The sequence below is a fragment of the Bos indicus genome, chromosome 15, assembly GCF_029378745.1.
Source record: "Bos indicus isolate NIAB-ARS_2022 breed Sahiwal x Tharparkar chromosome 15, NIAB-ARS_B.indTharparkar_mat_pri_1.0, whole genome shotgun sequence".
Taxonomy (NCBI): domain Eukaryota; kingdom Metazoa; phylum Chordata; class Mammalia; order Artiodactyla; family Bovidae; genus Bos; species Bos indicus.
Window position 1 is genome coordinate 47,780,440 of NC_091774.1, and position 21,183 is coordinate 47,801,622.

At 39.6% G+C, this 21,183-nt stretch overlaps 1 protein-coding gene across 1 annotated transcript; it reads right to left on the reverse strand.

The window, feature by feature from the left end:
- Nucleotides 1–7,723: 7,723 nt before the first annotated feature.
- On the reverse strand, nt 7,724–8,665 carry OR52E5 (olfactory receptor family 52 subfamily E member 5). The gene has a single exon (XM_019974709.2). The coding sequence runs from the start codon at nt 8,663–8,665 to the stop codon at nt 7,724–7,726; it is 942 nt and encodes a 313-aa protein (XP_019830268.2).
- Nucleotides 8,666–21,183: the final 12,518 nt, after the last annotated feature.

Sequence of the window (21,183 nt, forward strand, 5' to 3'; positions counted from 1 at the left end):
AATGGTCTAGTGGTTTTCCCTACTTTCTTCAGTTTAAGTCTGAATTTGGCAATAAGGAGTTCATGATCTGAGCCACAGTCAGCTCCTGGTCTTTTTTTTTGTTGTTGTTGACTGTATAGAGCTTGTCCATCTTTCGCTGCAAAGAATGTAATCAGTCTGATTTCAGTGTTGACCATCTAGTGATGTTCATGTGTAGAGTCTTCTCTTGTGTTGTTGGAAGAGGGTGTTTTCTCTGACCAGTGCATTTTCTTGGCAAAACTCTATTAGTCTTTGCCTTGCTTCATTCCATATTCCAAGGCCAAATTTGCCTGTTACTCCAGGTGTTTCTTGACTTCCTACTTTTGCATTCCAGTCCACTATAATGAAAAGGACATCTTTTTTGGGTGTTAGTTGTAAAAGGTCTTGTAGGTCTTCATAGAACCGTTAAACTTCAGCTTCTTCAGCGTTACTGGTTGCTAATGTAACATCTTATAAAATGCTGAGATATATTCTATTTATGAAGACTTGACTCATGTCATTGATTTGATATTGACTTTTCAATGTCAGTGGAGAAAAGGAAATCAGAGTATAAAGTGTTGTATATATCTTTTGTTTTTTAAGTTAATCATTAAAATTCCCATTGGCTTATGATCATGAAGTACAGTATTTTCTTCTTTAAACTATCCACAGTCCTTCCCCTATTGTTGGAGATCCCAGAAATTTTGATTTCAAAGTTATCAGTCTCCTTTCAAACACCAAGCAGACTTAAGTGGAATCACTCCAGTGTTGCTATTCTGGTTGATAGCCACAAGGAGACACTGTTGAGTTGCCAGCAATGAAGCCTTTGATGGGTCCTTTTGGAGAGTTCTGACAAAATGTGGTCCACTGGAGAAGGGAATGGCAAAACACTTCAGCATTCTTGCCTTGAAAACCCTATGAATAGTATGAAAAGACAAAAAGATATGACACTGAAAGACAAACTCTTCTGGTTGGTAGGTGCCCAATATACTACTGGAGAAGAGTGGAGAAATAGCTCCAGCAGGAATGAAGAAGCTGAGCCAAAGTGTGAGTGTGTCTGGTGGTAAAATTAGTCTGATGCTATAAAGGACAATGTTGCTTAGGAACCTGGATTGTTAGGTCTATGAATCAAGGTAAGTTGGAAGTGGTCAAACAGGAGATGGCAAGAGTGAACATCAACATTTTAGGAATCAGTGGGCTAAAATGGACTGGAATGGGTGAATTTAATTCAGATGACCATTACATACACAACTGTGGGTAAGAATCCCTTAGAAGAAATGGAGTAGCCACCATAGTCAAAAAAATAGTCCAAAATGCAATACTTGGGTGCAATCTCAAAATGAAAGAATGATCTTTGTTCGTTTCCAAGACAAACCACTCAATATCACAGTAATCCAAGTCTATGCCCCAACCACTAGTCCAAAGAAGCTAAAGTTCAATGGGTCTAGGAAGACCTACCAGATCTTCTAGAACTAACACCAAAAACTGATGTTCTTTTCATCATAGGATTGGAATGCAAAAGTAGGAAGTCAAGAGATACCTGGAGTAATAGGCAAGTTTAGCCTTGGAGTACAAAATGAAGCAGGGCAAAGGCTAACAGAATTTTGCCAAGAGAACGCACTGGTCATAGCAAACACCTTCTTCCAACAACGTGAAAGATGACTGTACACATGGACATCACCAGATGGTCAATACCAAAATCAGATGATTATCTTTTTTACAGCCACAGATAGAGAAACAATATATAGTCAGCAAAAACAAAACTGGGAGCTGACTGTGGCTCAGATCATAAACTCCTTATTGTAAAATTCAGACTTGAAGAAAGTAGGGAAAACTACTAGGTCAGTCAGGTATGACCTAAATCAAATCCCTTGCAATTATGCAGTGGAAGTGACAAATAGCTTCAAGGGATTTGATCTGATAGACAGAGAGGCTGAAGAATGATGGATGGAGGTTTATAATACTGTACAGGAGGCAGTGATCAAAACCATCTCCAAGAAGAAGAAGTGCAAAAAGGCAAAATGGCTGCCTGAGGAGGCCTTACAAATAGCTGAGAAAAGAAGAGAAATGAAAGGCAAAGGAGAAAAGGAAAGATATACTCATCAGAATTCAGAGTTTCAAAGAATAGCAAGGAGAAATAAGAAAGCCTTCTTAAGAGATCAGTGAAAAGAAATAGAGGAAAGCAATAGAATGGGAAAGACTAGAGAGATCTCATCAAGAAAATTAGAGATACCAAGGGAATATTCATGCAAAGATGGGCACAATAAAGGACAGAAGTGATATGGACTTAATAGAAGCAGAAGATATTAAGAAAAGGTGGCAAGAATACACAGAGGGACTTTACAAACTCTTTTGTAAAGAGCTTATCTTAATGACCCAGATAACCATGATGGTGTGATCACTGACCTAGAGCCAGACATCCTGGAATGTGAAGTCAAGTGGGCCTTAGGAAGTATCACTATGAACAAAGCTAGAGGAGGTGATGGAATTCCAGTTGAGCTATTTCAAATCTTAAAAGATGATGCTGTTAAAGTGCTGCACTCCATATGCCAGCAAATATGGAAAACTCAGCAGTGGCCACAGGACTGGAAAAGGTCAGTTTTCATTCCAATCCCAAAGAAAGGCAATGCCAATGAGTATTCAAACTACCGCACAATTGCACTCATCTCACACACTAGTAAAGTAATGCTCAAAATTCTCCAAGTGAGGCTTCAGCAGCACATGAACCAAGAACTTCCAGATGTTCAGTTGGATTTAGAAAAGGCAGAGGAACCAGTGATCAAATTGTCAGCGTCTGTTAGATCATAGAAAAAGCAAGAGAATTCCAGAAAAGCTACTACTTCTGCTTCATTGCCTACACTAAAGCCTTTGACTGTGTAGATCACAATGAACTGTGGCAAATTCTAAAAGAGATGGGAATACTAGACCACCTGACCTACCTCCTGAGAAATCTGCATTCAGGTCAAAAAGCAACAGTTGGAACTGAACATGGAATGATGGACTGGTTTCAAACTGGGAAAGGAGTATGTCAAGGCTGAATGTTGTCACCTTGCTTCTTTATTTAACTTATATGCAATGTACATTATGTGAAATGCTGGGCTGGATGAAGCACAAGCTGGAATCAAGATTGCTAGGGAAAATATCAATAACTTCAGATATGTTGATGACACCACCCTTCTAGCAGAAAGTGAAGAGGCACTAAAGAGCCTCTTGATGAAAGTCAAAGAGGAGAGTGAAAAGGCTGGCTTAAAACTCAACATTCAAGAAAACTAAAATCATGGCATCTGGTCCTATCACTTTATGGTGAATAGATGGGGAGACAATGGAAACCGTGACAGACTTTATTTTCTTGGTCTCCAAAATTGCTGCAGATGGTGACTACAGTCATGAAATTAAAAGACGCTTGCTTTTTGGGGAAAAAAAAAAAAAGAAAAACCTAGGCAGCATATTAAAAAGCAGAGACATTACTTTGTCAGCAAAGGTCTGTCTAGTCAAAACTATGGTTTTTCCAGTAGTCATGTATGGATATGAGAGTTGGACCATAAAGAAGGCTGAGCGCCGAAGAATTGATGCTTTTGAATTGTGGTGTTGGAGAAGACTCTTGAGAGTCCCTTGGATGGCAAGGAGATCAAACTAGTCTATTTTAAAGGAAATCCATCCTGCATATTCATTGAAAGGACTAATGCTGAAGCACTAATACTTTATCCACCTGATGTGAAGAGCTGAGTCATCAGAAAAGACCCTGATGCTGGGAAAGATTGGTATGAGGAAACAGGGATGATAGAGGATGAGATGGTTGGATGATATCACTGATTCAGTGGACATGAGTTTGAGCAAGATCCAGGAGATGGTGAAGGACAGGGAAGCCTGGCCTGCTGCAGTCCATGGGGTCGCAAAGAGTCAGACATGACTGAGCGACCGAACAACAACAACAAATGCTGTTTAGACTCCCAGATTCCCTGTCTTGATGTCCCACTCTGGGTCTATGAGGTCACAGTTGTCATTATTAGCACCCACATGCTTGGAATATATCATAAGCAAAATATAGCATCAGATGTACCAAGAGGCTTGCAAACTCCACTTTTTGATATGTGGAATGCATAGTTTTATTTCCTCAACAATACTTAGCTCTTTGTTTTGAGTCTTGTTCACTAGGTTAGATTCTTTTTCCTCTAGATAATTAATTCCGAAGGTAACTTGTTGCTCTATCTTGCTACTGGATCTTGATTAAATTTTTCTCTGTTTCTCAATACTGTTCAATGGTTTCAGATCTTTATTTATCAAAAGGATCTGTGTTGCTCATGTAAATTTCTCACGCAAATATGACAAACCTGCAAACCAGGGAGTGAGGTGAGTGGCTTTGATAGGTCCCACCTTACCCTTCTCTGGTTCCTAGTACAACTTCTTCCAGAACAGCTGAACCATAGTCAGACCATAATAGCAAAGCGACTCTTCATAGATTTTCTCAGTTAAATTGACAAAAACAACTACAGTCTACTAATTTTAAATACATTTAGTTAATACTAAATCTCGCCAACTAAGCCTGTGCTAAGAGGACTTTTTTTTTTTTTAATATTATTGAAACTTCTTGGCAGTGTTGGATCTGCCCTTTAAGACCTGGTTCTTTGAGTAATCCTGGCCCCATATTTCCATTCCCTTTACCTGTATGTAGAGTCACCTGAAACATTGTCTTGGGACCATTTTGTCCAGTTTCTTGAACCACCTTCCCTGGTTTTGACAATTCTGTGAGAGCCTGTGGTCCTCTTTAACCTCTTGCCTTAGAACCAGGGCAGAAAGACACTCATATGTAGGGACTGACTTCTGTAGAACTAGAGATCCATTGTAGACACTATTTGTCAACTCTACATTTATACACTTCAGTATTGTAAGTAAAGGAATGTTTTCTGAGCCCCTTCATGGGCCAAAATTGTGCTAGTTATCATGAGGAATGACAACTGGTGTATGGAATCCTACATCTTTTACAAATCCTTACAACAGATTGGTAGTATCTATTCCTGTGAACACTGACTTTGAGTCAAATTTCTCACAATTGTGTTGCTATTTGCATTGATTTAAAGACTGTATTTTCTTCTCTATTTTCTGATTTTGTCATCAGAATAAAATTAATTTTTAAAATGATTTTGAAAGATTTGCAAATTTGCTAATATTGTTAAACAGTTAATTATTAATATAAGAAACATATGACAAGTTATCATGGCTTCTTACCATCTTACTGGGGCTTCCCTGATGGCTCAGTGGTAAAGAATCCACCTGCAATGCAGGAGATGTAGGTTCAATCCCTGGGTAGGGAAGATCCCCTGGAGGAAGAAGTGGCAACCCACTTCAATGTTTTTGCCTAGAAAATCCCATGGACAGAGGAGCCAAGGGGTAGCAAAGAGTTGGATGAGACTGAACACACACACCACCTTACTTGGATGAAAATCTGCAATAACCTTTTTTGTCATCTCCCTTCATCATTTTGATCTATTTAGTTTTTAAAAATCTTGTTTGTGTCAATATTGTAATTTCTATGTAGAAACCTATCATTTGGTCATTTTTCTTTATAAATTTATACAAAATATAATTTTTTTTAAGTTCACCACCTCTCTTTGTTTATAGTACCATAGTCCCATTTTCTGTTTATTCCTTACTCACTTTCTCTTGAATTTTAACCAGGTCCCATTTCCAATTAGAAGCCAAATGAATGTTTCTGCAGTTCCTAGAATACCAAAAGAAATCAGTTATACTATCTAGCTTCCATACTCAGATGGGAATGACTTTATGTTAGTAGCCACTCTTGTGCATTCTGCCCTAAAGCTAACCATTCTGCCTCATGCCCTAACCAGGACTGTAGGGCATATGGTTTCACTGAGTCCTCAAGCCCAGAGGAAGAACTCTTAACTCTTTAGGAATTATAGCCTTCTGACTTAAAGGCTTTGACCAAGGTCAGGGTTGAGTCCCTGTAGACCTCTAAGCACTGGGGTCATCTGCAGCTGGAACCAGTGACTGTAGAGTAAGATTGAAATTAGTAAATTAATCTACATGCACCAGAAGTAACAACCACACCAGAAACACATGTGTTTGTTTTCAAAGTTTCTTTGTTCTTCAAAGCTGCAAAGTTGTTCACAACAGTTTTTTTTTTTTTTTTTAGTTATTTTATTAGCGAGTATACTGACACTCTGAAAGAGATGGGAATAGCAGAGCACCTGACCTGCCTCTTGAGAAATCTGTATGCAGGTCAGGAAGCAACAGTTAGAACTGGACATGGAACAACAGACTGGTTCCAAATAGGAAAAGGAGTATGTCAAGACTGTATATTGTCACCCTGCTTATTTAACTTACATGCAGAGTACATCATGAGAAATGCTGGGCTGGAAGAAGCACAAGCTGGAATCAAGATTGCCGGGAGAAATATCAAGAACCTCAGATATGCAGATGACACCACCCTTATGGCAGAAAGTGAAGAGGAACTCAAAAGCCTTTTGATGAAAGTGAAAGAGGAGAGTGAAAAAGTTGGCTTAAAACTCAACATTCAGAAGACGAAGATCATGGCATCCAGTCCCATCACTTCATGGGAAATAGATGGGGAAACAGTGGAAACAGTGTCAGACTTTATTTTTCTGGGCTCCAAAATCACTGCAGATGGTGACTGCAGCCATGAAATTAAAAGACGCTTACTCCTTGGAAGAAAAGTTATGACCAACCTAGATAGCATATTGAAAAGCAGAGACATTACTTTGCCAACAAAGGTCCGTCTAGTCAAGGCTATGGTTTTTCCAGTGGTCATGTATGGATGTGAGAGTTGGACTGTGAAGAAAGCTGAGTGCCGAAGAATTGATGTTTTTGAACTATGGTGTTGGAGAAGACTCTTAAGAGTCCCTTGGACTGCAAGGAGATCCAACCAGTCCATTCTGAAGGAGATTAGCCCTGGGATTTCTTTGGAGGGAATGATGCTAAAGCTGAAACTCCAGTACTTTGGCCACCTCATGCGAAGAGTTGATTCATTGGAAAAGACTCTGATGCTAGGAGGGTTTGGGGGCAGGACAAGAAGGGGATGACAGAGGATGAGATGGCTGGATGGCATCACTGACTCGATGGACATGAGTCTCAGTGAACTCTAGGAGTTGGTGATGGACAGGGAGGCCTGGCATGCTGGGATTCATGGGGTTGCAAAGAGTCGGACACGACTGAGCAACTGAACTGAACTGATACTGACACTCAAAGAGCTCTAAGTGACAAACTCAGGTAAACCTTCCAGTCAAGGACAGAGCCTGAGTTTCAACCTGGATCTCATGACCCATGCATGTCCCTTATCACTGTGTCCTGCTTGACTTTCATGAAATTCATCATTTTTATAGACATGAACTTCAGCTTCTGACCTGTGAATAACAAGACCATAAGAAAAATAATTATTGAAGGTACCGGGGGCATGACTTTTTCAAACCTTTTTCTCCCCTTAGGAATTTTGTAGCATCAGTGGGATTTCAACATGAGAATTTTTGATGTACTTTTCCTGTGGCAAAAAGTAGAATGATTATTTTGGAATCTTTGAGCTATGCATTCCGATGGGGATATACAGATTATGACTGATGGGCAAAAAAGCAGTGTGACTGGCTTGTGTGGAAATGCCAGAGGAGTTTAATGAAAATATTTCCAGTGTTTACTACTGCTTTAATCTTATTATTATCCCACTGACGATCATGGAAGATTTTCTTGGGGCTAAACATCAATAGCTTTTTGGGTTGAGCATCCTAAGCACTCGCTGTCTTATCTGCTTTGTCCTAACCCCATAGATGATAGGGTTAAGGGCAGGAGGTACAACCACATATAGATTGGCCAGAAGTATGTGGATGCAGTGAGGGACATTGTGGCCAAAGCGGTGGGTCATGAAGGAGAAGAGTGCTGGCAGGTAGAAGGCCAACATGACGCAGACATGGGATCCACAGGTGCTGAGTGCCTTGAGCCGTGCATCCCAGGACGGGAGGTGGAAGACTGCTCTGAGGATTTGGACATATGAAAATCCAATCACAGAAAGATCAATGTATCCCACAGAGAAAGCAATCAAGCCATAGATAACATTGACCCTAATACTGCCACAAGACAACTTTGCCAAACCCATGTGTTCACAATAGGTGTGGGGGATGATCCGGACTTCACAGAAAGGCAGTCTCAGGATAAGGAAAATAAATGGAGTCACAAATACCAAAGTCCTAAATATGATGACTATGCCAAGGATAGCTATTACCTTACTGGTGAGGATCATGCTATATTTTAGGGGGTTGCAGATGGCAATGTATCGGTCTATGGCCATGACTGTCAGCACCACAGACTCCAGGCCAGTGCATATGTGAACTGTGTACATCTGTGTGATGCAAGCACCAAACACAATCTCCCTGAGATTGAACCAGAAGATACCCAGCATCTTGGGGATGGTGGCTGTGGACAGGCCAAGGTCAGTGAAGGCCAACATCGCCAGGAAGTAAAACATAGGTTGGTGGAGGCTGCGTTCAGTCTGGATCACAAACAGGATGGTAATGTTTCCCAGGAGAGCTATTAGATAAACTGCAAGGAAGGGGAAGCCAATCCAGATGTGCATGTCTTCCAGCCCTGGAATCCCCATCAGAAGAAAGGAAGAAGGATGGAACTGTGTCTTGTTGGGGTGCAGCATATCTGTTTGGAGTGGTTATAGATACATTTTTTGCAGTTTTCTTGCTTCCAGGGAGAGACCATAACCTCTTTCAGATCATGTCACCTGTTTTCTGGAATCTTTAATTTCATAATACAGCTGAAGAGACCTAGAGACGGAATATGAGGCAGAATTAAAAAGACATTCTCACTTCAAAGTACTTACCTCACCTACATAGAAAACCACGTGGAAAATTTCCAAAAAAAGCCATTCTGCACTTGTATTTTTTTCTTTCACTCTTTAAGGAAGAAACTGTATATGGCTATAAAATAACAAATATTGATTGTTAATTATATCTATTAATCATCACGTAAAGCCTAAACAAGATGGTCTGTATGTGTGTGTATAAAATTATAGGACTTGTATTGATATAGATGGTTTAGGGGAATGATACATTCTTTCAAGAGAGGCCTGACAAGAACATGGTATGTGGATACATAAGCAACAAGATCCTACTGCATATCACAGATAGCTATATTTAGTATCCTATAATAAATGATAATGGAAAAGAATATGAAAAACACTTACAACATTATAAATCAACTATACTTTAATAAAAAAATTTTTATAAAAGAACAAGGAATTGCTAAATAAAAAGAGAAAATGGTATGTGGGAGGGAATTTAGTTAGGGTGGAGGGGTGGACAGCTGGTGTTTAGATTTGAGCTAAGGAATGAAATTAAGAAATTTTGACATATCAGGAGACTAATGTATAATTCCAGCAAAATAATAAACCTTCTCAGAACTATAAATTCTTCTAAGTCCAATCACCAAAATAATTCTTAGTCTAAATTTAATGAAACACTATCCACAGAGCCTTTCCCAGATGGCTTGTTTCATGATTATTTATTATTTTTGTTATTTTCCAGAAGTCTATTTATTTTGCTGTTATGCTAGTTATTATTGATTATTAGTGGTTTTTAAAGTGTAGTCCCTGGGCCATGGGTATCAGCATCATCTAGTAATTTGTTATAAATGCTAATTACTGGACACTACACCAGACTCTCTAAATAAGAATTTCTGGGATTGAGACCTATCAATAATTTTAATTAAACCCTCCAGGCAATTCTAATGCTCATTCTAGCCTAAAGAAACACTACTAGCTTTTTACCGCTAGGGTATAATGTCTTTGAGGTCAAAATCTGTGTCAGATTTATGTTCATGGTATAAAGTATCTTTATACTTCACATAGTGATAGGCAGAGATCAGCAATAATTAGCAAATAAAAGTTAAAGGTTTTAGTGGAAATAATCTTTCAAATTATTATATAAATATGATATCCTAGATAAACACAAACTGGGTTACAGAGTGGCATGCAGAGGGATTTTGGAGATCTCTCAGAAATTATATTTCTAAAAAAAATCTAGGAAAGTAGGACTGGGTCGAAGGACAAGGTGACTTACCATGAGATTGCATCTGGGGCCTCCAGTGATATTATGGGAAGCTCTGGAGCTGGAATGGCCCTTCTACATTGTCCCACGACGATGCAAGGAAATCAGTTATTTGCATTCCATGGTGTCTTGCCATTGGCAAGTGTTATCCTAAGTGATGGGACAAAACTTTGGTTGAGATAGTTTCTTGAGTTGGATGACAGTTCCAGAAAGGGGTGCAGATGTGAGCTCCCAGTATCTGATATTCCTAGTAGCTGGGAGGTAGATGCATATTTCCTAAAAAGCAGATCTGGAAGCTGTGTCACAGGGCATACCACAGATGGCATTGTGTTTCTGCTCATTCTTGGCTGTATTTCTCTTTCAGTCTCAGGAAACTTACTCTTTCCTTACTTAGTTGTCTGCATTTGAACTTCACATCTTACTTTTTCTTCTTTCTCTACCTGTCAATATTCTCTGTATTTCTTGTGTCAGGGGCAAAACTTTAATTTGCTCCTGGACATGGCCTGGACTAAAATTCACGTTTGCGTGCGTGCTAAGTTGCTTCAATTGTGTATGACTCTTTGTGACCTTATGGTCTATACCTGCCAGGCTCCTCTGTCCATGGAATTCTTCAGACAAGAATACTGGAGTGGATTGCCATGCCCTTCTCCAGGGGATTTTTCCGACCCAGGGATCAAACCTGGGTCTCCTGCATTGCAGTCAGATTCTTTATCATCTGAGCCACCAAGTACTTTAACAGTGTTAGTCTTCAGAAATAGCTATCAAATCTATTTTTCTTCCCCCTCACAACTACTGAGTTAATTAAGACTTCTATAATCTTTTATCTTAATTTTTCAATAATTCATCCCTCTTCACCAATGACTCTCAGTAATTTTCCCTTTGAAAAACATATGACTGATCAATATAATACTATCAATAAAATGTGACTGAGATGCAGTGACTCATATCCTGTTCAAAGGGAGTAGGGGGTTCAAAGATTCATGTCCTGTTCAATGAGATTGTCCAGTGTTTCCAATGTTTAATACTGTTTTGATCTTATTATCATCCCACTGAATGATCATGGAAGATTTTCTTGGGGCTAAATATCAATAGAAGCATATTGTCATTGGCAAAAATGCTGTCTGTTTAGGTCAATATGTTGCAACCATTGTCTTTACTGGGCTTCCCTGGTGGCTCTAGTGGTAAAGAACCCACCTGCCAGTGCAGGAGATTCGAGAGATGCAGGTTCAATTCCTGAGTTGGGAAGATCCCCTGGAGGAGGGCTTGGCAACCCACTCTAGTATTCTTGCCTGGAGAATCCCATGGACAGAGGAGCCTGGTGGGCTACAGACCACAGGGTCACAAAGAGTCAGATATGACTGAGCCACTGAGCATGCACACATGCATTACCATTACTATGACCACTACAGATGCAGTCATCTTCACCTTTTGTGTGCTTAATATTATTTTCTGTTTAATAAACACTTCCATGTATATTTTTAAAGTTTATATTCACCATAACTCTCTGATGTTCTTTCTTTTCCTTTCTGAACCTCTCTTTCCTTTCAGACACACAGTTCCCCAAGTAAACTGTGGTGAGCTTCTCCCAGGGACTGGCTTCCATCTTTGCAGCAGAATTGAATAATCTCTTTGCCCAGGTTTCCAGGCTTCCCATCTCTCAACCCCTCTGTGCAGCATTTTCAGAAATGCTGTAACCTCCCACTAGGATGACCGTGCCTAGTATAAGAGGTTCTCTTCTGAGATGACAAAATAGAAGGCTGTAGAGAAGGAAGGAGTTCGTTTGTTCCAGCCAATGAGTTACCATTAGTATTTTTCCCTCCTGTTTGCATATCACATTCTTTGTTCATATGTTTGAATCTATCTGTTCAATATCTATCTACCTATCTGCTGAGTTTGTTGATATTAGTTTGCATATTTAGTCCTGTGTTATGCTATGTGATTTTGTGTTAGTGACTGATGTGCATCTATAAATTCAGGTTTTTCTCAATACAATTTCTTGCTGCTCTGCTTGGAGATGGATTTCTCTACGAGACTCTGATGGAGCCACTGGAATTCCATCATTCCATGAATCACTTTAGTTACTGTCATTGTGATCCCTCTTCCAGCATAACCAGAAACTGACTCACCTATCATGACTGGCATCTGAGAAATAGTTTGTGAAGAACTGGATGCCACAGACTGTAGCCTGCACATGTCTGAGTTTTCAATAGCCAAGGCCAAGGAGTTATATGAGAACTCTAGCCCCTGGAAGGGCCTTCCCACTGTGGGTTGTATCCTTAGACCTGTAATATGGCATGGAAAATTTCCCATATCCCTGAGGACAACCTTAAAATTTTCTGGTCAGAAATTCCCTCTGGTTACAGATCTATAGTCTGCATCCTCCAGTGAGTACCCTCAGGAGTCTAGTAAATCAAAGGAATAATGGCCTCCCACCAAACTGGCGGGCTGCAGACCATGGGTCACAGAGTCAGACACAACTGAGCGACTTTCAGTTTCACCTTTTTTTTTCGCCAACATCTTAAATCTCACTGTGGATCAGGTGAAGTTACTTTTGGTAGGCAGGGAAGACAGTGAAACAGCACTGTAGGAAAAAACCCAGCATTTCTCAAACTCAGTGCAGAAATATATGTACATTTGATAAAGGCCAGAGCCAGAATTCTTATATAAGTTTACAAACTTGGAGCTATATTTGTTTTAAGAATTACACTAAATGATTTTTGTGAGCGTATAGAACCTCTAACACTAGATATAATAGTAATTGTGTATCATGTATATTAGGAACATGGTCCCTTTGCCCATCCCTTTGTTCTATGAGTTCTGTCCATTCAATTTACCTTTTGAGCTTTGGTTTTCTCACAGGAAAATGAGGAAAGAAAATCAACTTAATGGGATTGTTGTAATGATATAATCAGATAATGCCTAGAAAGGACTCTATCACTGTTTATTAGAAATTAATTGATATTACACACTGGCTATTTAATTAATTTATGGCATTATCTCTGGAATCAACACTTTAGAGTCAGAAAACTTAAGTTTAAATCTTTTTTCCGCAATACAATAACTGAGAGACACTGAGCATAATTCTTTACCTCTATAAGCCTCACATTCCACCTTATAAACAAATTAAATTTTTAAAAAGGGGTGAAAATGAAAATTCACATCACATTTTTTTTCTGAATTAATATATGCAATGAGAAAGAAGTGTTTGACAATAGATCCAAACTATTACTAAAATGGATATTGTCTTTATTACTTATTTAAGATACATGTTTTTGATGGAATTTGAATAAAACAACTGCAGTTACTTTTTAGTTCACTCTTGCTTTTATAAAGGACTCATTTAATTAAGAAGTGCATTTAGCTTGACCACTGCTGCTGCTGCTAAGTCGCTTCAGTCGTGTCCGACTCTGTGCGACCCCATAGAAGGCAGACCACCAGGCTCCCCCGTCCCTGCGATTCTCCAGGCAAGAACACTGGAGTGGGTTGCCACTTCCTTCTCCAGTGCATGAAAGTGAAAAGCGAAAGTGAAGTCGCTCAGTCGTGTCCGACTCTTCGCAACCCCATGGATTGCAGCCTACCAGGCTCCTCTGCCCATGGGATTTTCCAGGCAGGAGTACTGGAGTGGGTTGCCGTTGCCTTTTCCAAGCTTGACCACTAGGTGTCAGTAATGCTCATATGATAAGCAAACATTCTTGATTCAACCTTTTATTTACTAAGCTCTTATTAGACAACACAGTATTTAGGTGTTCAATAAATATAAGCTAAATCAATAAAACTTTGTTGATAATTTTAACTTTATATATATGCAATGGCATAATCAACTACTTCTTGAGCAAATAACAAAAGATCTGTTGTGAGCTATCAGGTAAATAACTGTAATTTTTCAAGATATTTTATGTATAGCGTTACTTATATGACTCCCAAGTGAATCACCATCTTCTCTTCAGAAAGCTTTTATTTATTTTATGATAAAAGACCATAAAGGATAAAAAAAAGTTTTTGACTCTTCTTCATCACTTATAGTATTCTCCACAAAAGGTGTTATATCTGGCTATATGGCAACCCACTCCAGTATTCTTGCCTGGAGAATCCTGTGCACGGAGGAGCCTCGTGGGCTGCTGTCGGTGGGGTCGCACAGAGTCGGACACGACTGAAGTGACTTAACAATAACATACATTTTCATATCAATTTTTTTGAATTTCAGTGCTAGTTAAAGCTTTAGAAAGCTCAAAGTTTTCTTCAATACCCATGGATTTTATAAAACGTAACAGAATACTCCTGGCATTTCAGTTTTTCTTACATCTCACTTTAGACCTTAGGGAAAGAGTAATATAAAATTACTTGAGAACATATAGGAATACAAACATAGGACATGCATGGCAGTTACATGATTATCCATTCCTTCTTTTTTAAAAATTTTGATCCTCCAGGTAAACATGGTACATTTAATTTCAGAGTGAATTCATAACATGAGTTTTGAAAACTGGAAGTATTTTGCATAACTCTTGAGTGGTCTAAAAGGATAAAAAGAAATCCAAATCTCTTCTAAGGGGACTCTGAGAACAAATAGCATGTGCTCATGCCTGCTAAGTCGTTTTAGTCATGTCTGACATTGTGCGACCCCATGGACTGTATCCCACCAGGCTCCTCTGTCCATGGGGATTCTCCAGGCAAGAATACTGGAGTGGGTCATGACCTCCTCCAGGGGGATCTTCCCAACCCAGGGATTGAACCTACTTTTTTTGTATCTTCTGCATTGGCAGGCAGGTTCTTTACCTATAGCACCACCTGGGAAGCCTGAGAACAAAGACAGTATCAAATATCACAGATACAATCCTGAAAAAATAGTATAGTACTTGAAAGGAGAATATATAAAAATGCTGGCCTTCGGGCTTTTGTTCTGAATTTTTTTTTAGCTCTTCATCTGTGTGGGCCAATGTGCTGCATATCTTCTCTGCCTCTCTAGGACCACTTAATACTCTGCATCCTGGAGGACTCACACAAATGTACTGCACTGATTGCCTCCTTTGCACTTGGACACCTGGCTGTATTCAGAATATAAAAAACACCAGCAGGAGGGTAGCAGAAGGAAAGTCAGGGTATTCACTCTGGTTTCCAAGTGCCCACTCCTTGTAGATGAACTGAAAGTCATCATGTGCTGGGTGAGTCCCTCAAAATAAATCCCAGCTCCTGCCAGGTAGGTTCCTTCACTGTGTCTTTGAATCTAGATTCCAGGAACCACACTGTGCCTGTAGCTTGCCATAGTTTAAGGGCACCAGCTTGAGTTTGCCAAATATTTTTTCTGAAATTTTCATAGTCAGTAGGCAACTTTATCTTTCACTGGAGATCTCTCTATTTAAATTTACTCTTAGTTTATACAATAATGTACAATATATAACACATATATATGTATGTTTTCCTGGTCCTACTTTTAACATAGGCAGTTTTATCTTTAACCCTGATTTTCCAAAGGCTTTTGAACTGCATTCAAATATATATTAAAGGAGCTAGTTTTGTACTTATTGGAAACTGCTGCTGCTAAGTCACTTCAGTCATGTCTGACTCTGTGCGACCCCATAGACGGCAGCCCACTAGGCTCCTCTGTCCCTGGAATTCTGCAGGCAAGAACACTTGAGTGAGCTGCATTTCCTTCTCCATTGCATGAAAGTGAAAAGTGAAAGTAAAGTCTCTAGCGACCCCATGGACTGCAGCCTACCAGGCTCCTCAGTCCATGGGATTTTCCAGGCAAGAGTACTGGAGTGGGTTGCCATTGCCTTCTCCAAGTTATTGGAAAAGACTGGTACAAACTCAGGCTTCCCAGGTGGCTCAGTGGTAAAGAATCTGCCTGCCAATCCCTGAGCTGAGAAGATCCCCTGGAGAAAGAAATGACAACCCATTTCACTATTCTGTGGTCTGAACATTAAATGCTTTACATACAGACTTAATAGCAAAGATATGCAATATGATAGGAGAAGGAAATGGCAACCCACTTCAGTATTCTTGCCTGGAGATTACATAGACAGAGGAGCCTGGTTGGCTACAGTCCATGGGGTCACAGTCAGACATGACTGAGTGACTAACACTGAACACTGAACAATATGATAAGAAGAAAAAATACATAAACATAAAAATAGTTAAGGAAATGGTGACAAGAGAAAAATGACTCCAGTTTTAATTATATTCTATCAGATTAAATGACCCAAGACAATGCCTTTCCACTTAAGCCACCCTTACACTCCCAGATACCCCTCCTTTATGGGAACCCTTTATACATCACAGGGTACTTCACAGAATACAGAAACCCATCTAGTCATAGAATATTAGTGTTGTTTCTTTTTATATTATTCATCAGTACCTTGAGAGTGGACATAACTCAGTCTAATTGATTTATTTCCTCTAGTTTGTACTGTTATTAAAGCATTTTGCATTATAGAGCTATTTGAATACTTTAAATATAAAGTATTGTTTCCATAATGTAGACATATGGAGTATATTTAGGGATAGATGTGTTACTTGGAAAGGTCTGCTTTGACAAACTGACAAAGTCTAAATTAAAATCCCAGTGAGCAGTAAATCAATGGAACATCCCAAAAGAGAATAAAGACACTCAAAATGGAAACAGTTCCCCCAAAGTATATGATTTGGACTTATTTAGCTGCTGAATATACGTTACCAATCCCCTTACCCTACCCCACTCTCCAACTGAATGATTAATGAGTAATCATTCAATAAAAGATGCAGTGTGGTTTATGGAGATAAAACAGCCTAACATTACTCTTGGCCTCCTCCCTGTGATAAGCAGTAGTGCAAACAGGAGAAGCAGGAGGGTTATGTAGTCAGTGGGGGCTTCTGAAATGTTTATTGGCAGAAGCTTTATAACATCTTTCTCTTGAGCTGTCAGAATGAAAAAAAATCAATGATTTCTACATTGATTTTTAAAAAAAAATTATTGGAGTACAGTTGCTTTACAATGTTGTGTTATTTTCTTCTGTATAGCAAAGTCATTCAACCACATGTACACATGTATCCTCTCTTTTTTGGATTTCCTTCCCATTTAGGTCACCACAGAGCACAGAATAGAGTTCCCTGTGCTATACAGTAGGTTCTCATTAGTTATCAATTTTATTCTTCTTGAGAGTCCCTTGGAATGCAAGGAGATCAAACCAATCAATCTGTAAAGGAAATAAACCCTGGATATTCATTGGAAGGACTGATGCTGAAGCTCAAGCTCCAATACTTTGGCCACCTGATGAAAACTGACTCATTGGAAAAGACACTGATGCTGGGAATGATTGAGGGTGAGAAGGGGGAAACAGAGGATGAGATGGTTGGATGGCATCACTGACCCAATGGACATGAGTTTGAGCAAACTCTGGGAGATGGTGAAGGACAGGGAAGCCTGCCGTGCTGCAGTCCATGGGGTCACAAAGAGTCAGATGCAACTAAACAACTACAGTGACTATATGGGTTTCCTGGGTGGCTCAGTGGTAAAGAACCTGCCTGCCAGTGCAAGAGACACAGATTAGGACCTGGGTCCAGAAGGTCCCCTGAAGAAGGAAATGGTAACCCACTCCAGTATTCTTGCCTGGGAAATCCCATAGACAGAGGAGTTTGGTGGGTTACAGTTCATAGGGTTTCAAAGAGTTGGACACAACTTAGTGACTAAACAACAGCAACAACACAAACTTTATAAAGGAAGACTTAAAAATGGCCAGTAAGTGCCAATGTCACTAGCTATCAGGGAAATGAAAATGAAAGCTACAGTGAGATACTGTTTCTCACACACTAGAATAGCTAAAATTCAAAAGATCAAAACCCCCTCAACATTGGTGAAAATGCGAAGCAGCTGAAGCTCTCATACTTGTTGGTAGGAGTACAAAATCATGAAACCACCTTGGAAAACTGTTGGTAATTTTCTTCAAAATTTCCAAGTTGGCACCTGGAAAATGGAAGTGTCTGCAAGGAATTTTCCAAGTTTTTAAAGATACCCCTGAATTATGGGTGAGGACTTCCCTGGTGGCTCAGATGGTGAAGCATCTGTCTACAATGTGGGAGACCTGAGTTTGATCCCTGGGTCGGGAAGATCCCCTGGAGAAGGAAATGGCATCCGACTCCAGTACTATTGTCTGGAAAATCCCATGGAAGGCTAAAGTCCATGGGGTTGCAAAGAGTCGGACATGACTGAGCAACTTCACTTCACTTCCTTTTGGCTTAGCTGGTAAAGAATCTGCTGGCAATGAGGGAGACCTGGGTTCGATCCCTGGGTTGGGAAAATCCCCTGGAGAAGGGAAAGGTTACCCACTCCAGTATTCTGGCCTGGAGAATTCCATGGACTGTATAGTTCACAGGGTCACAAACAGTCTGGTCGAAATGAAGCACAAGCTGGTATCAAGATTGCTGGGAAAACTATCAATAACCTCATATATGCAGATGACACCACCTTAATGGCAGAAAGTGAAGAAGAACTAAAGAGCCTCTTGATGAAAGTGAAAGAGGAGAGTGAAAAAGTTGGCTTAAACTCAGCCTTCAGAAAACTAAGATCATGGCATCTGGTTCCATCATTTCATGGCAAAGAGATGAGGAGATAATGGAAACAGTGGCTGACTTTATATTTTGGGGCTCCAAAATCACTACAGATGGTGACTGCAGCCATGAACTTAAAAGATGGTTGCTCTTTGAAAGAAAAGCTATGACCAACTTAGACAGCATATTAAAAACCAGAGACATTACTTTGTCAACAAAGGTCTGTCTAGTCAAAGCTATGGTTTTTCCAGTAGTCATGTATGGATGTGAGAGTTGGATTATAAAGAAAGCTGAGTGCCCAAGGATTGATGCTTTTGAAATGGTGCTGGAGAAGACTCTTGAGACTCAGACTGCAAGGAGATCCAACCAGTCAATCCTAAAGGAACTCAGTCCTAAATATTCATTGGAAGGACTGATGCTGAAGCTGAAACTCCCAATACTTTGGCCACCTGATGCAGAGAACTGACTCATTTGAAAAGACCCTGATGCTGGGAAAGATTGAAGGGTGGAGAAGGGGGAAGATTGCAGGAGGAGAAGGGATGACAGAGGATAAAGATGGTTGGATGGCATCACCGACTCGATGGACATGAGTTTGAGCAAGCTCTGGGAGTTGGTGATGGACAGGGAAGCCTGGTGTGCTGCAGTTCATGGGGTCACAAAGAATTGGACACACCTGAGCATCTGAATTGAACTGAACTGAATTTATGGGGCTGATAAACCAAATGAATGGACCCATATTGGAACAGATTTGAGAGATATTGTATCTGGATTAAATGTCCTGAATGTTTGCTTATTTCTTTATTTTTTTAAAAACATGATTTATCTATATTTATGGATTTATACAATAATAGCAAAGATTTTTCTTGTGTCTGTAAGTGCATCAGCATCGTTAAGCACTTCTCAGTGAGTATTGGAGTGGGAATGTGGAATCTGCACTGGTATTAAACTTCACCAGCCAAATGTGGGCGGGCTTGTCTCTGTCTGGGTGGGATGAACGTGGCCACCCTTGGCCAGGCTGCCAGGATGTCACCCCCCTCACGGAGGAGGCCAAGAGTAATGCTAGGCTGTTTTATCTCCATAAACCACACTGCATCTTTTATTGAACGATTACTCATTAATCATTCAGTTGGAGAGTGGGGTAGGGTAGAGGGATTGGTAACATATATTCAGCAGCTAAATAAGTCCAAATCATATACTTTGGGGGAACTGTTTCCATTTTGAGTGTCTTTATTCTCTTTTGGGATGTTCCATTGATTTACTGCTCACTGGGATTTTAATTTAGACTTTGTCAGTTTGTCAAAGCAGACCTTTCCAAGTAACACATCTATCCCTAAATATACTCCATATGTCTACATTATGGAAACAATACTTTATATTTAAAGTATTCAAATAGCTCTATAATGCAAAATGCTTTTAATAACAGTACAAACTAGAGAAAATAACTCAATTAGACTGAGTTATGTCCACTCTCAAGGTGCTGGTGAATAATATATTAAGAAACAACACTAATATTCTATGAACTAGATGGGTTTCTGTATTCTGTGAAGTACCCTGTGATGTATAAAGGGTTCCCATAAAGGAGGGGTATCTGGGAGTGTAAGGGTGGCTTAAGTGGAAAGGCATTGTCTTGGGTCATTTAATCTGATAGAATATAATTAAAACTGGAGTCATTTTTCTCTTGTCACCATTTCCTTAACTATTTTTATGTTTATATATTTTTTCTTCTTATCATATCGTTCAGTGTTCAGTGTTAGTCACTCAGTCATGTCTGACTGTGACTCCATGGACTATATACCCACCAGCCTCCTCTGTCTATATGATCTCCAGGCAAGAATACTGGAGTGGGTTGCCATTTCCTTCTCCTATCATATTACATATCTTTGCTATTAAGTCTGTATGTAAAGCATTTAATGTTCAGACCCTAGCAAATTCATGTCATGTGTAACACAAACATAAGCATGTGTGCACACATACACTTACACACAGCATTGTCCATAAATCAGTAGTCAAACTGCATACATATTATTCCCAGAACACTGGGATCTTGTTCAGGTCCAGGATGGAATTATCTTGACACAGATCATAGGAATGAAATGGGATGTTAGAAGTTGGGTTCACAGATGCTGAATGTAAAAATGTATGGAGGACTTGACCTATCTCTATATCTGGTGCCTGGGGTAAATGTGTTCTTTGGGTCCTGAACATACAAACAATTTGCCTAAAAAATGTATGATAAACACCATGTGGTATATAGTAATTTATCAATGAGCCTTTAAGATAATGAGTAGAGAAGAATTAATTATATATTTGCTTTTTGTCTAATCACTGAACGTAAAGATTCTTTGTAGTTTCCAGGTACTTTTTTCTTCCTGTTCAGCTCCATGAGCTACTTGTTTTTTAATTGAGAAGACAGGCCATTTCTAGCCATTTCAAGTCTCCTTCTACAAAAGAAGGTTCTGATGTGGTTATTATTTACTGTGACATGGCTGTTCAGAACAATATAGACCATCTTGTTTCTAGCATTTCCAAATTCTATTTGTTTAATGCTGATTGCATCATTAGTAGGCTGCTGCATTCTCCATTATAT

Excerpts from the sequence above, each read along its gene's own strand:
- OR52E5 (XM_019974709.2), bottom strand. The coding sequence starts at position 8,665 with ATGCTGCACCCCAACAAGACACAGTTCCATCCTTCTTCCTTTCTTCTG.